This window comes from Myotis myotis, unplaced genomic scaffold (genome assembly GCF_014108235.1).
Source record: "Myotis myotis isolate mMyoMyo1 unplaced genomic scaffold, mMyoMyo1.p scaffold_m19_p_13, whole genome shotgun sequence".
NCBI lineage: Eukaryota > Metazoa > Chordata > Mammalia > Chiroptera > Vespertilionidae > Myotis > Myotis myotis.
In genome coordinates, this window is record NW_023416317.1 from 51,882,900 (window position 1) to 51,897,689 (window position 14,790).

General features: G+C 48.0%; 1 protein-coding gene across 2 annotated transcripts in view; it reads left to right on the forward strand.

Annotated features, from left to right (window-relative positions):
• Positions 1–14,790, forward strand: part of ENTPD3 (ectonucleoside triphosphate diphosphohydrolase 3) — a 29,809-nt gene that overhangs the window by 7,114 nt on the left and 7,905 nt on the right. For both annotated transcript variants that reach the window (XM_036333243.1, XM_036333245.1), the window contains exons 4-6: positions 3,019–3,136; positions 11,651–11,801; positions 14,359–14,518. In XM_036333243.1, the coding sequence (XP_036189136.1) occupies positions 3,019–3,136; positions 11,651–11,801; positions 14,359–14,518 (429 nt within the window). The remainder of the gene's footprint in view (positions 1–3,018; positions 3,137–11,650; positions 11,802–14,358; positions 14,519–14,790) is intronic.

Below are 14,790 nucleotides of genomic sequence, written 5' to 3' on the forward strand. Positions count from 1 at the left end.
AGTCCCCTTCTCACTGCTACTGGTCTGACCTGCTCTACCAGCTCGAAGTGTAAACATGATGACATCACTGTTCCTTTCACTCAGCCCCCGCTGGCTTTAGTATCAAGTCCAGGATCTTCCTCCCGAGCCTTCACATCCCCACCTCCCATCAGCAACTGTCCGGAAGCTGGAGTTGCTCAGCCCCGTGTGATCAATACCCCAGGCCTCGCCCTGCAGCCGCATGATGTCACTGTTGGAGAGGGAGGGGCCCGCACAGTCTCAGGGTTTCCAGGGCGCGGCTTTTCTGCTGTGACATGTTGGGCCACTCTCCCTTGCTTGGCCATTACCCTCCGAAGCACAGCCACTGAGCCCCTCTGCGTTGAAACCATTCCTTCTAACCCCCATCAAGCTGGGACCCGCAGCCTGCATCTCTGGTGCCTGTGGCCCACCTGCTCTGCCCCTTGGAGAGTAAAGGATGGATCATGGGTTTCTTCCTTCCCAGAAAGCCTGGGCTCCTTGTCCAACTTGGACCACCTCCTCTCCAGCCAGACGTGCATCCCACTTAGCCAGGAGTTTGCCTACAGGGACTTTTTGTCTGAACAGTCAGTCTGCCAGGCTGGCTCAGGGACCTATTGACTAAACAGGCACCTGCTAGACTCGGTTTCCTGGGAACCCGATGAAAGCGTGGGGACTAGGAGTACAGGTTTGAGAGTCTATGAGACCCAGGCTTGTTCCCAGCTCTGTGACCTTGGGCAGTGACCCTGTGAGCCCTGGTTTCCCCATCTGTTTAATGGGGATGATGAAAACACCTGCATGATGAACGCAGTCATATGGAAGCACTTGGTGCAGTGCCTGGCATATGATAAGTACTAAGTAAATACTTACTATTATTCTCTTATAGTAACAGCAATGATGATGACATAGTAATACGACTGCTACTACTAATAATAAAGCAGTCTGAGAAAGCTGAACTCATGACCTCTGCTTTTGCTTTTGCCAGAAGCTCACACAGTCCTTACGTTTTGGACCATGGCGTCCACGAGGAAGACTGTTCACTGTGGGTTAACTCACATTCCAGCCCTGTTTCTCTCTGAAGCTACATTAGACAGCGGATTCCTTACTGTTTCTCATCCCAGCATCACCCACCTGGCTGAACTGAATGAAATGCATTCCCTCTCCCGCCTCCCTGGAACCACATTGAGTTCCACTGATCAAAGCAAATGAGCTCTGAAAACTGGTCAAAGACCCATTTTCCCACTTTTGAAAATGTCAGTGAACCATGGTGGAGGCGGTTGGGTGATACTAGCAGTCACGCTGGGCCTCAAGGCTGACCCCTGTCCCCGCACCAGCAGGTGCCCCGGGGGCTGCCATCTCTCCAGGCTCACCAAGTGGAGTCTCTGGCTCCCCCCCCACCCCGCCCCCATGAGAACTGGATTCCAGCTGATTCCACATGAGAATGGATGTTCTTCCTTCTCTCTGACCCAGGCCCAGCGGTCCCGGGCTTCGTACACAGGGAAACGCTTGCTTTGAGAAGGGTTGGAACAGAGATTTGGGGAAAGGCAGGTACCCCCGGAGGGAGTCACTGTTCCCTTATTCTCTCTCTCCATTTCACGGGGAGCACCAGGCGTGGAAGGGCCGGTACTGGGGTGCTGATCAGCTTCACAGTGGCGGGGGGGGGGGGGGGGGAAGCAAACATAATGTGGAGCTCAGACCTCCCGAGTGCCTGCTTTCCCTCTTGCCTTCGGGTTTTGACCAGCACTTTAATCCCTCGCCGAGCCTCTGCTGGGACTCTGGGACGGGTGGTGAACAATGCCTCCCTTATTCGCCGTGGAAGGTGTCAGGTCAGGATCCTGACCAACATTTATCAGACTGAAGGGCTGTCCAAGTTCAAATACCAGTGAACACAGGATGTTCTAACTCATGTCACAGAGAAGCTGGGAGTCAGGAGCCGGAGCAGCATTTTTTATTATTTGGTCCCATTTCAAATGAAGCAAAAATTTGTGTAGTAGAAAGTTGGAAACCTCCTACATGTCTGGAATCAGTTCAATAAATTATTGTAAATCTCACAGTGGATGTGCGGAATGTACTGAAAATGGCTATATTGGCAGGGAGAAATGTTCATATCATCTTAAGTAAGAAGAAAGCATTGGAAAAGACTATGTACAATATGTTCCTGTGTTGTTTTAAAGGCACGTGTCTGGCCCTGGCCGGTGTGGCTCAGTAGGTTGGGTGTCATCCCTTGCACCAAAAGGTTGCTGGTTCGGTTCCCGGCCAGCGCACATGTCCAGGTTGCAGGCTCGATTCCCAGTAGGGGGCGTGCAAGAAGCAGCCGATGGGTGTTCTGCTTTCACATCGATGTTTCTCTTTCTCCTTTCCTCTCTCTCTAAAAATCAATAGAAATATCTTCTAAAAAAGAAAAAAAGATGAATACTTTAATTCTGAGGGCTGATTCAGGCAGTAACGTGTCTCCCTTGTGCACACATCCCCCTATAGTTTCCCTTTGGTTGTTTATTCCAGGATGACAGGCCTGCAAGTTTGGAGCGTAGAGGGCAGGAGGTGACTGACTATTCATTTCCCTCCTGAGCCCCGGTGGCTCTGTCCCCGACCTCAGAGGTCTGGATGAAGGGGACTCACGGGCCTGTCTTTGTATCCAGGGTCCTTGGAGCACTGTGCTTCAGCCTGGGCTGCATAAGGAATCAGTCACCAAGGGAGCTTTAAGGACTGCAGAGATTCTGACTGAATGGCTGTGGGGCACGGCCTTGGCGTTGGGAGTTCCCAAAGCTCCCCAAGTGATTCTAATGTGTGGCCACGGCTGAGAACCGTGCCCTAGAACATCAGCCCTACCTCCCTCTGCCCCTTCTCCCCCCACAGTCCCAGGCAACAGCACTGGTTTGGAGCAAATAGTTTTTTCTTCTCAGTCAGCCCTTCCCTGCATGAAGCAGTGTGGACTAAGCTCTTGAGAGTGTCCGGGGGCCCCTGGGGAAAGGAGTTTTCAGAGAAGCCCAGCCCATTCTGACCCCTTTCCCCCGCTGTTCTCAGTATGGAATCGTGCTCGATGCCGGGTCTTCCAGAACCACAGTCTATGTGTATCAGTGGCCAGCGGAGAAGGAGAATAATACCGGCGTGGTCAGCCAAACCAGCAAATGCAGTGTGAAAGGTAAGGCCCAGAGTGGGTCTGGGAGGCCCAAAGGGAGGCCAAGGGAGAGTCCTGTGTCCTTGAAGGCCGGGAGGGGTCCCGAGAAGCTGCCTGGACTGGGTGCCAGGAAACGATGAGATCTCATGCTATTGCTGCTACTTATCAGTAGCAGTGACCTTGCGTCAGTCACCACCCTTCTCTGGGCCACCGTTTTCTCATCTGTAAAACACAGAGGTTTGCGAAGACCTTGCATGCATATGTGCATAACCCAATAGGGTGGCGAAGGCAAGGGGTGGGAGTGGGCTGGAGGGGGTCAATTGGGGGGGGGGGAAGAGGACATATATAATACTTTCAACAATAAAGAATTTTTTAAATAAATAAATAAATAAATAAATAAGTGGAACAACAACAACAACAAAACCCACACAGGTTTGGGGGGCATGTCAAGAGCTGCGAGTGGTCTGAGACGTTACCTGCGGCTCTTTCATGGACGCTGGTGGGAGACGCAAGCTTCCTGCGTCACAAATAAAGGCATTTTGTTATTCGCAGCAATAGCAGCAGCCAGAGTATCAGCTCCTTTTCATCGGCTGGTTCTCTGAGGATGATGCAGAGAGGGCCAGACAGGATCTGCTCGCGCAGTGGGTTGGATTACAGAAGAGAAACCTGAGGTTAGGGAATCTGAAACATTTATCAAGGGCACTGAGCGTGCCTGCCTTTTGCTCTGGGTGCAGCTTTTCTCTGTCTGCTGAGCCCGTTCGCTCTGCAAACATCCTTGAAAAATAATCCAGAACAAAGGCAATCAGTGTCTGTGCTCATAAAACATGCAGGAACACGGGAGACAAGTTGTCTCCGAGCAGGTGTGTGGGGTGTGGGGAGGGGGGTGGAGGGAGATGGACAGTACAGAAACAAGCAGGCATGGCTCTGTTCCAGTAGAGCTTTATGGATGGACCCTGAACTTTCCACAAGTCACAAGATACTCTTTACTCTTCTTTTAACTCCTCTGCCCACCATTTTAAAATGTAAAAACTGCCCTGACCCGTGTGGCTCAGTTGGATGTTGTTCTGTGCACCGTGAGGTTTCTGGTTCAATTCCGGGTCAGGGCACATGCCCAGGTTGCGGGCTCAATCCCCAGTCGGAGGCAGGCGGGAGGCAGCCGATGGATGTTGTGCTCTCACATTGATGTTTCTCTCTTCTCTCTTCCTCTCTCTCTCAAAATCAATAAGCTATTCTTAAAAAAAAAAAAAAAAAAAAAAAAAAAAAAAAGTAAGTACTATTTTATCTTACAGGCTGTACAAAAAAAAAAAAAAAAGATGATGGCTTTGATTTGGCCCATGAGCTGCCACCCCTGAAACAGCACATTATTAGCATCTTTAATGACCCTCCACACAACTCCCTGCCTCCCCCAACATATCCTGAACTTTATATTAACTGTTTCCTTGTTCTGCTACATACTTTTGTCCTAATGTATTTGGTTTTTCCTGCTTTTGAAAAACGGAATCAAATACATATTTAGTTAAATAGCATCAAACATTTATTCCTCTGTAATTTGCTTTGTTCACTAACACCGGGTTTTAAGGTTCATCTCTGTTGATATGAGTAGCAGTATTCAATCATTTTCCCTGTTGATGGACATTTGTATTTCTCTGGTTATTAATAAGGTTGAGTATCTTCTTAGATATTTCTGACCACTTTTGTTTTCTGTGAAATGCCTGCCCCATGTCTTTTGCTCATTTTTTAAAAAATATATTTTCATTGATTTCAGAAAGGAAGGGAGAGGGAGAGAGAGAGAGAAACATCAATGATGAGAGGGAATCATTGATTGGCTGCCTCCTGCACGTTGGACCGAGCCAGCAACCCAGGCATGTGCCCTTGACCGGAATCGAACCTGGGACCCTTCAGTCCGCAGGCTGATGCTCTATCCACTGAGCCAAACCGGCTAGGGCTGTTGCTCATCTTTCATATCCTGAATATGAATGCTTTTCTCCTGTTATTATGTTGTTGCTAATATCATCTCACAGGGTATGGTTTGTCATTTTAGTTTCTTCATGATGTCTTTTGATGAATGGAAATTCTTCATTTTTATGGAAGTGCATTTATCAATCTTCTCCTTGATGGCTTTCTCTTTGGGATATTTTAAGAAATTCTTCCCTATCCTGTAGTCCTAAAGATATTCTTCTATCAGACATTTTATAATTTTGCCTTAAACAATGAAATCTTTAGTCTGCATAGTCAAGCCCAGTTTGTGAGCGTGCGTCTGTGTGAGCCTCTTTAAAAACCAGTCACTTTAGCGCACTCTGATCTTGAGGTGGCTAGAGCTTCCCAATCAGGGTGTCCTGTCTGCGTTACAGATATACTCATAGCTTAGAGACTCCAGATCAGTCCTTCCGGCCCTTTATTTCTCTCAATGAGCTGCTCAAGTATTTGAATGTCTTGGGGGTCATGGCATTGAAAAAGTTGCGAGGCAGCCTGGCCAGCATTGCTCAGTGGTTGAGCATCAACCTACAAACCAGGTCTCTTCCTGGTCAGGGCACATGCCCAGGTTGTGGGCTCAATCTCCATTGCAGGGTGTGCAGGAGGCAGCCGGTCAATGATTCTCTCTTATCATTGATGTTTCTATCTCTCTCTCCCCTCCCTTCCTCTCTGAAATCAATAAAAATATTTTTTAAAAGAAAAAGTTGAGAGGCAGAGTTAGCCTTTCCTAACAGTCTTCTTTTGAAGACCAGGGTGAATGCGGATCACCTGCCCTGCTGTGGAGAGCACCCTGGCCTCGTCTACCATGATGCATAGGTGTCACAGTTAAGTTTAAGTTAAGGAGACCAGGTAGTTACTGGAGATCCCCACCTGTTGAAGGAGGAGGTAAGAAGAAGCATTAGACAGAAGAGCAATAAAGTACAGCGCAGGCCTGGCAAAGCTTCAGCCGATCGTAGTTTTCTTTGGGCTGAAATGGCCTGGAGTGGCTGGGTAGCCATACCCTGTCACCTCCAGTCTTCGGATGTTGTCACCCTGGAAAGAGCACAGCAGCTCTCTACAGCTGAGGCAAACCCTGAAGTTCTGGCGTCTGGGATGGTAAGTCTTTATTGGAAGGGCGTCTGCGTGGCCCCTCTCTGGGATCATTACAACAAGAAAGTCGGATGTTTTCTGGGTGCTGCTTGTCCACATGGCACAGGCAGCAGTAGCCTTGCTCCGACCTGAGCCAGAAATCCCATCTCTGTTCTCCTGATGTCTGAGCAGCTCTCCCCTCCAGGCAGGAAAGAGGCCCCAGGATGCTTGTTTAGAAAAGAGAGACCACCCATTTCAAGAAGAGAGGAGAGTGGAGAATAGTGATTAAGGCTTCCCCTCATCCCGGCTGTGTGAGTTCTGCACAGGTATCGGACCTCTCTGCATCTTGACCCCCTCATCTCTCAAATACAAAGCACAACAATAGTAAAGCCTCCCCCATAGGAGAGATTTGAAGATGAAATGCCATAATATATGTCAAGCAGGTAGCAAACGCCTGGCATACACTGAGCACTCAAACCGTGTTAGCTATTACTGTTCACGGGGCATCGCCCTTTAGGTTTTCTGTGCCGGAGTTATAAGGTCTGTTCGACCCGGAAAAGCAAGGTAGCCAAGTCAGCCCTGACGTCCCTCTGACTTGTAGGGAGACGTGAGACTGTCATGGGAAGGAACACGGGCAGTCTCTCAGGGGTGGGGGCCTTGGCCCATCCAGGGCGGGATTTAGGGGAGGAGCGGGGTCATGGAGCCCACACCACCTCCATAAATGGGTCTCCCCTCCTTTGATCACGGCAGCCTCAGTGATCCATATATACCCTGAACGACCCAAGGACCACAAAGGAAAGCTTAATCACAGAGCTGAAGTCTGGTTAAGTGTCACCCCCTCGAGGACATGTGGCTTCTCCAAGGATAATTTGGGTTTCTGGTTTCTCAATTGCAAATTTCCCCTGGACTCTCCCGTCTTAGGCAATCCGAGGGGATGTTGAATGCTTGCTTGCCCAGCTGTGTTTCCCGAATGCCTGGGCCCTCAGAAATTTCTTTCTCAGGGGCGCCCTGGTGTGTGTCTGTCTAGGTTGCTGCTCTTTTCCGGGAGTTCCCTGGGTGCTGGTCCCCGTGCTGGTGTGGAGCCCTTCTTGGGGGGGACTGCCTCCTTGACACCCCTCCTCTGTTTCGCTGTGGGCAGCACTCATGCCTGGTGCTGCCTTCTCCCACAAGGGACACTCATGTTTTCCCTTTACACCAGTGCTTACAACCTCCTTAAACGCCACTGGAGCCTTCTCCTCCATGGAAACCCCTTCAAGCGTTCCCCCAGGGACCAGCCACTACAGTGCTGACAGCACCCTTTGCTCAGACACGTGTGTCTTATGCTGCTGTCCCACCTGGAGTAAGTTTTGTGTCGTCTGCCCGCCCCTCCGTCCCCAGATTGGAATACAGTTTTCACTCTGTTCTTGGGGGTGAGAATCCCAGTATCCCATGAGCCCATGAGCCCAGTCTCTTTTCCCTCTAGGAGGCTGACGGGACCTTATGGAAACAGGTGACATGCTCGGATGGTCCAAGTGTGGACATCCTAGCAAGGCTGCTAACCAGTCCCCATCCAGAGGCCAGCGCTAGCAGAATGTAGTTTGTTTGCTGCAGCCGGGAGCAAACGGCCCCCTTCCCATAGAGTTGCATGTTGGTTTGAAAAACTCATTGATTGATTGATTGATTCATTAGTTCATTCTTTTATTTAATAAATGTTTACTGGGTACCTGCCATTTGCCAGTAACATTTCTTAAGACTGGGAATTCTAGATGTCACTCATTTCTGGATAATGAAGACCATTATAAACTTATGAACAAAAATAGATACAGAGGCAGAGCTGCCTCGAACAGACTGTCAAACTACAGCAGGAAGGCCAGGGAGGGTGGGAGGGCAGGAGGGGGGTGGGTAAGAGATCAACCAAAGGACTTGTATGCATGCATATAAGCATAACCAATGGACACAAGACACTGGGGGGTAGGGGAGGCCAGGGGATTGTCATGGGCGGGGGGGAAAAAAAGGAGACATGTGTAATACTTTTTGTAATACTTTAAGCAATAAAAAAAATATATATATATAAAAGACTGGGAATTCTAAAACAAACAAAATATACAGGCTCTTCTGTTACAGAATGTACATTCTAATGAAGGCGATAGATAATAAACAGATATGTGATATGTCAGGGAGAAGTTCTGCGAAGAGAAATCAAGCCAGGCGGGTGGCTAGAGCGTGGCCGTGCTATTTTAGACATGATCTTCGGGGAAGAACAAAAGAGGTGACAGTGTGCAGAGACGAACGTGGGACAAGAGAGTGAGCCATGCAGGTTTTTGAGGGAAGAACATTCTGAGCGAGAGAAAAGGCCAAGGGTAGAAGCTGCTCGGCATTTTCCAGGAAAAGCAAAGGGGCCAGAGTGGCTGGAGCAGAATGAGGAAGAGGAAGGGAGAGAGGAGACCAAAGCTGTAGCCAGGCCAACTCGTGGCTTGAGAGACAGTAGGGCTCTGACTTCGACTCCAGTGCAATTTCTGCAAAGTATATTGGGAAGCCAGTGGGAGGTTCTGGTCAGGGAACTAACATGCTATGACTTACCTTTTTTTAAAAAAAAAAAAATTTTGTTTTATTGCTTAAATTATTACAAAGAGTATTACATATGTCTCCTTTTTTTCCCCCCTTGACCTTCCCCCGGCCTCCCCTACCCCCCAGTGTCTTGTGTCCATTGGTTATGCTTATATGCATGCATACAAGTCCTTCGGTTGATCTCTTACCCCCCACAACCCTCCCAACTTATGACTTACCATTTTAATGGATCCCTCTGTTGATACAGAACACGTAGTGATAGGCTAAGATTGGAAGCAGGGAAGCCAGGGCTATTAGAACAGTGCGGGTGACATGATGCTGTGATGGTCTGGCCTGGACAGGTGCTTCTGGGCATGGGGGGATTTTGCCCCCTCCCCCTGTTCCATCCACCCCCGGGAACATTTGTCTGGGGACATTTTCGATGGTCCCAGCTGGGGTTGGTGCTGGCACCTAGTGGTAGAGGACGGAGATGCAGCTAAACATCGCACAAGGCACGAGACAACCTCTGCAAAGAGTTACCTGGCCCAATGCGAGCAGCGCTGAGGTTAAACTCTGGTCTGGAATGGCTCTGGGGGACGGGGTGAGGTGGGCTCAGATTGGAGAGCTGTTTTGAAAGGAGAGCCAACAAGAATTAAGGACAGATTCAATGTGAGGCATCCGGGTTGATGGTGCCTGAGCATCAGTTCGGAGCTGGTAACTGCAGGTGATGGTACCATTTCCCTGTGCAGTCAGCTGGGGACTTGCAGGGATGGAGGAATTTGATTTGGGCACAGGAAGTTGGATGGAGGGGCCTAAGACAAACTGGCAAACGTTTTCTGTAAAGAGTTAGGTGCTAAATACTCTTTACTTGTTGGCCACATGGTTTCTGACAGAACTATGTAACTCTACCATGTGAGCATGAAAGCAGCCACAGCCAATAGGCAGACAAAATATGTATTTCAAGAAAGCTTTATTTCTGGACACTGTCCATGCCCAGTGGGATATTCCCCAAGGACAGAAAGAGCTTTAAAATAATCTTAGACTGTTTTCAATGATGATACAGTTGGTGGTAGTGCGGTGTTGTCATACTGAGACTTGTGTGTGGACTGTGAAGTAAAGCAAATGAGTTGTTAAGTTGGAGTGCTAGCAAACGGGATTGGTAGCATAGAAAAAAGAAGATAAGGGTAGAAAAATCAAAGAATTTCAGTAAAAACCTGTAGTTTTGAATTAGAAGCACCAACAAGAATTCATGATACATTTTTCTCTGGAAATAAAGTTTTCCTGAGGTCTGTCCTCTGAGAAAACTTACAGTGGGCACCGTAGCTCCCAAACTTTGGGTGCTGAATACCATTACTCAATAAAAGCAGCCAGGGCTCCTTGGAGAAATGGCTGAGCCCAGATCTGGGGCAGGAAGTATATAAGGTCATTGACACATCTTCCCATGTCAGAAAGCAAAGATCTCAGAGGACGCAGGGCCAACTGAAGAAGGCTCAGTAAGAATAACTGCAATGAATTGAAACACATCAAATATACCTTTATCAGTATATGTTCCTAACATACAAAATAAATAAATAAAAATCCCTCTTTGACGAAGTTAGAAAGATATTGGAGAGGCAGTCTGTATTTTTAAGCTGGTAAATAAAGGAACAGAATCAAGCTCCTAGCCTGTCTTCTCTGGCCAAACGGTACTGTAGGGTAACCAAATAGTTAATGGTGGTGTAGCTCTTCTCCCACGACAGCATTTCAGGTAGAAAATATCACCATTTTACAGGCCCTCCTGGGCCGATGGGTCTCAGCAGCGACCATTGGTGCCTGCGCCCAAAGAGAAACAGCCAGACGCTGGCACCTCTTATTGGAAGTACGCACTCATCCCTAAGAATTCTTGTTTCAAGCCTGAATCTGATTAAGCCTCAGCATTCAGTTACCAATTTCTAGGAAAAACCGGGACCAAATAACATGTTAAAAATGAACCATGGGGATTCGGTCAGCAACTTCTAGGCTGTGGGGAACTCTACAAGCCAAATTAAATTGGGAGGGGGGGAAAATTTTGAATTACCAAGAAAAAATAGAGACGCACAGCCTCTATTAAGAGATTAAGAGAGACTTAGAGCTCTACCAACCAACTGCAATGGGTGGGATTTATTTGGACTCTAATTCAAATAAACTAGAAAGTGAGAAAGAGAAAGGGGGGAGAGGGGGAAATATGACCAAAGAGCAAATGTGAACCTTAACTAGATATTTGACTGTGTTAAAGGGCGACTTTAAGTTCTTATAGGTATAATAGTGGGTGGTGGCTATGCCTCTTTAAAAGAACTCTTGTCTCTGGTGATGCATACTGAAATATTCACAGGATGAAAAGATATCATGTCTGCGGTTTGCTTCTGAGGAGAGAATGGGGGCGGGGGTGCAGGTGAAGTAAGAGGTGATCATTGTTGGAGCTGGGAGGTGGTGCATGGGTTCGCTGCATTATTCTCCCTACTTTTATTTACATTTGAAATTTCTAAAACGAGAATGTTTTTTGTAAAAGTGCATTTATTAAGGCAGCCTGCTATAAGGGTAGACTGAGGCTCTCTAGAAGGTGAGGTCTGGGTATATTTTTAAAATTGAATTTATTGAGGTAGCATTGATTATTAACATGACATAAATTTCAGGTGTACACAATATAGTTTGATATCTGTGGACTCTACTGCATGCTCACCACCCAAAGTCCTTTCCTTCCATTACCGTATATTTGACCCCTTTACCAATTCAAGAACTTTTTTAAGCAGGTTAATTTTTCCACCCTGGCTCAGTTTTTTCACCTTTGTAATTCCCTCCTTCCTATTTTGGGAGCTGAATCATCACGGCACCTAGCACATCCACCTACTGAAACCTATTCATTTCCAAAGCTGATTGGTTTTTTATTTGAAAGTTGTGCTGCTCTTGTCGGTTCCTGAGGTTGCTAAGAAGTGCTGACTGCTTGCTCTTTAGGCTCTGGGATCTCCAGCTATGGGAAAAACCCCCAAGACGCCCCCAAAGCCTTCGAGGATTGCATGCAAAAAGTCAAGGAGCAGATTCCAGCCCACCTGCAGGGATCCACGCACATTTACCTGGGCGCCACGGCTGGGATGCGCTTGCTGAGGTAAGGGCAGGACGGGCACAGAGCAGCCCATGTGACCAAAATAGCCAAGAATGCGTTGGACTTTGCCAAGAACGTAGATCTATTTCTGGGAACAAATCCCAAAGACTGAAGCCCATTTTCTGCCATAAATGTAGACTTTAAAAAGTTGGGAAACTTTTCGTCTTTATTTTAATACCCAGAAAAAAACAGTTCTGAAATCGATTCCCTTGCCCTTGGCAATTCTAATGAGAACTCTGAGAAAGGGGAAGGTGACATGAAACCTGTTCACGGGGTTAACTCTAGTTTTTAGAAAAGTAGAAACTTTGTTGTTGTTGTTGTTGTTTAATATATTTTTTAATTGATTTCAGAGAGGCAGGGAGAGGGAAAGATAGCAACATCAATGATGAGAGAGAATCATTGGTCGGCTGCCTCCTGCACGCCCCTTACTGGGGATCGAGCCTGTAACCCGGGCATGTGCCCTGACCAGGAATTGAACGCTGACCTCCTGGTTCATAGGGCAATGCTCAACCACCGAGCCACACCAGCTGGGCAAAAAGTAGAAACTGTTTTTGACACCTGGTATGTTGACACCTGAGCACAACCAGCTCCACTGGGGGCCACCCATAGCTATGGAGCTTGTACCCATGTACAAAACGACACTGAAATCTACTTCAAAGTCACGAAATGTCTGCACCTCCCCTCACCCCATCAAAGCCTTTGGAGTTATTGTGAAACAAACATCTCATTTCATCCAACTAAGCAGTTCCTTCTAGTTTTGCAGCCATGCCTTAGCCCAGTTGCATTGTTTCTGAAGGCCATTTATCTCCATTTCTTCATTATAGTATTTCATTGGCCTTGAAATAAAAGAAAAAAATAGTTTTAAAAAACAACATCGAACTCAAATCTCTCTAGGGTAGAAGCTGCTCCAAACTTTGAAAATCAGGCTTTATCCCCAAAAGATGACACTCATTCTCCTCCCAAGCCCCCTTGTCTGTGATCCCAGTAATGTCAGATCGCGTGTGGGCATGAAGGAAACACAAAGGAACAAGCAAACAGGGCCTCTTCAACATCACCATCCAAAAAAATCTTAGTTGGATTGGGCCTTTTTCTGGCCGTTTTCCTACCCTTGTTCCTATTCCTGTGTCCTGGTTGACCAAGAAGAATGTGGAATTTCTTAGAATCTGCCGTGTTTTGAAGTCATTGAATTTACCTGAAATAGAAATGATACAGAAATCCCTTCCTTCTGCCTTTTCTTCCACATGGAAACAAAGAACCCAACTTTTACTTCGCTGCTTCCCCCCTTCCCAGTCCTCTGAGTGAGAAATAACTACAAGGCTCTGTGATTGATAGCCCATGACCAGCACCGTGGGGTAGAAAGGTCAACGCTTGGGGAAAAAAGTGAATGAATGTTCCATTGGAATGCATTAAATATTAACTCCTCCTTGTGAAACTTTCTGACGGCGAGCCATGTCTTCGGAGCAACTAGCTGACATTTTAATTGCTAGAAAAGGCAAAAAAAAATTTTTTTAATATATTTTTATTGATTTTTTACAGAGAGGAAGGGAGAGAGATAGAGAGTTAGAAACATCGATGAGAGAGAAACATCGACCAGCTGCCTCCTGCACACTCCCTACTGGGGATGTGCCCGCAACCAAGGTATATGCCCTTGACCGGAATCGAACCTGGAATCGAACCTGGGACCCTTCAGTCCACAGGCCGATGCTCTATCCACCGAGCTAAACCAGTTTTGGAGGAAAAGGCAAAATTTTTAAAAATTAATGGGAATCGTCCTGGATGAGAACAGATGAAACTAGGGGAACTGAATTCTTTTCCAAGCATCGACCGCTTGCTGCGGCTCGCACTGCTCTTTCTCCGGGAGCCCAGAGTGAGCCCGTGGCCCTGGCTTCCTTAACACAGGGACGGGAGGGAAGGTAATGCCCCGGAGAGTGAAATGGCAGCGGGTGAACGGCCTGATCACACCGTGTCCTGGGTGACATGAAACTACCATGTTGCCACCCCTCCGAGGGCAGCACACGAATGGATTCCACCCAGTGACGCCCCCGAGCGGCCTCATACCCCCCCTGGTGAAGCTGGAGAGTCAACCCTCTTCCTTCCCGCCCCCTCCTGAGCTCCCCTTCCTTCTGGCTTGATGAGGGCTCCTTTTTATGGTGCCCCCAAGAGATGACTTATACCATTTCTGTCCCCACCCCCGTCTCCCCCCCCCCCCCTCCAGTCTCCTTTCCTCTGCTGACCTGAGTCAGATGAAGCACAAGGCTCTTCGGACGAGCGGGTGGCTGGAGGGAGGGGCAGGAACAGGTAGGGGAGGCGAGAACTAGTGGTGCTTTTCCTGGAATCTGCTGGCAGGTTGGCAGGTACCAAGTGCCCCCTGCCGTCCCTTCCTGTCCCCCAGGAAGCCTTGGCTTGCAGGAGGGGTTGCCTGTGTCGCACACATCTGGGAAATGGTCCCTGTCTACAGCGGGCGGGCGGGTGGGGAGGTTTCACCTGTTCACCTGGCGGAGGGTATTTTAAGGCTCTGTTGTCCGGGCACTCAGCCTTGTGTGTTCTGTGCCTTGCATAGGTTGCAAAATGAAACAGCAGCTAATGAAGTCCTTGCAAGCATCCAAAACTACTTCAAGTCCCAGCCCTTTGATTTTAGGGGTGCTCAAATCATTTCTGGGCAAGAGGAAGGGATATATGGATGGATTACAGCCAACTATTTAATGGGAAATTTCCTGGAGGTGTGTGAAAACAAATGCATGGTTTCTAATCTTGCCATTGACCCCTTCCCCTGTGGGTGGTAGCTTCAGCAGAGGTGCATGCCAACAGGGCATCTGTCCCGGGTCATTCCTATTGTGTGACGCATCAGGGAAACACAGGGGACAATAGGTAAGAAAAGACACGCTAGCTGGTGCAAAACCTTGGCTCATAAGCAGGACCAAATGCCCGGGGGAGAGGGAATAGCATCCCTTTACGAGCAAATAAGACATTGGGGAGGGGTGAGACTCTAACA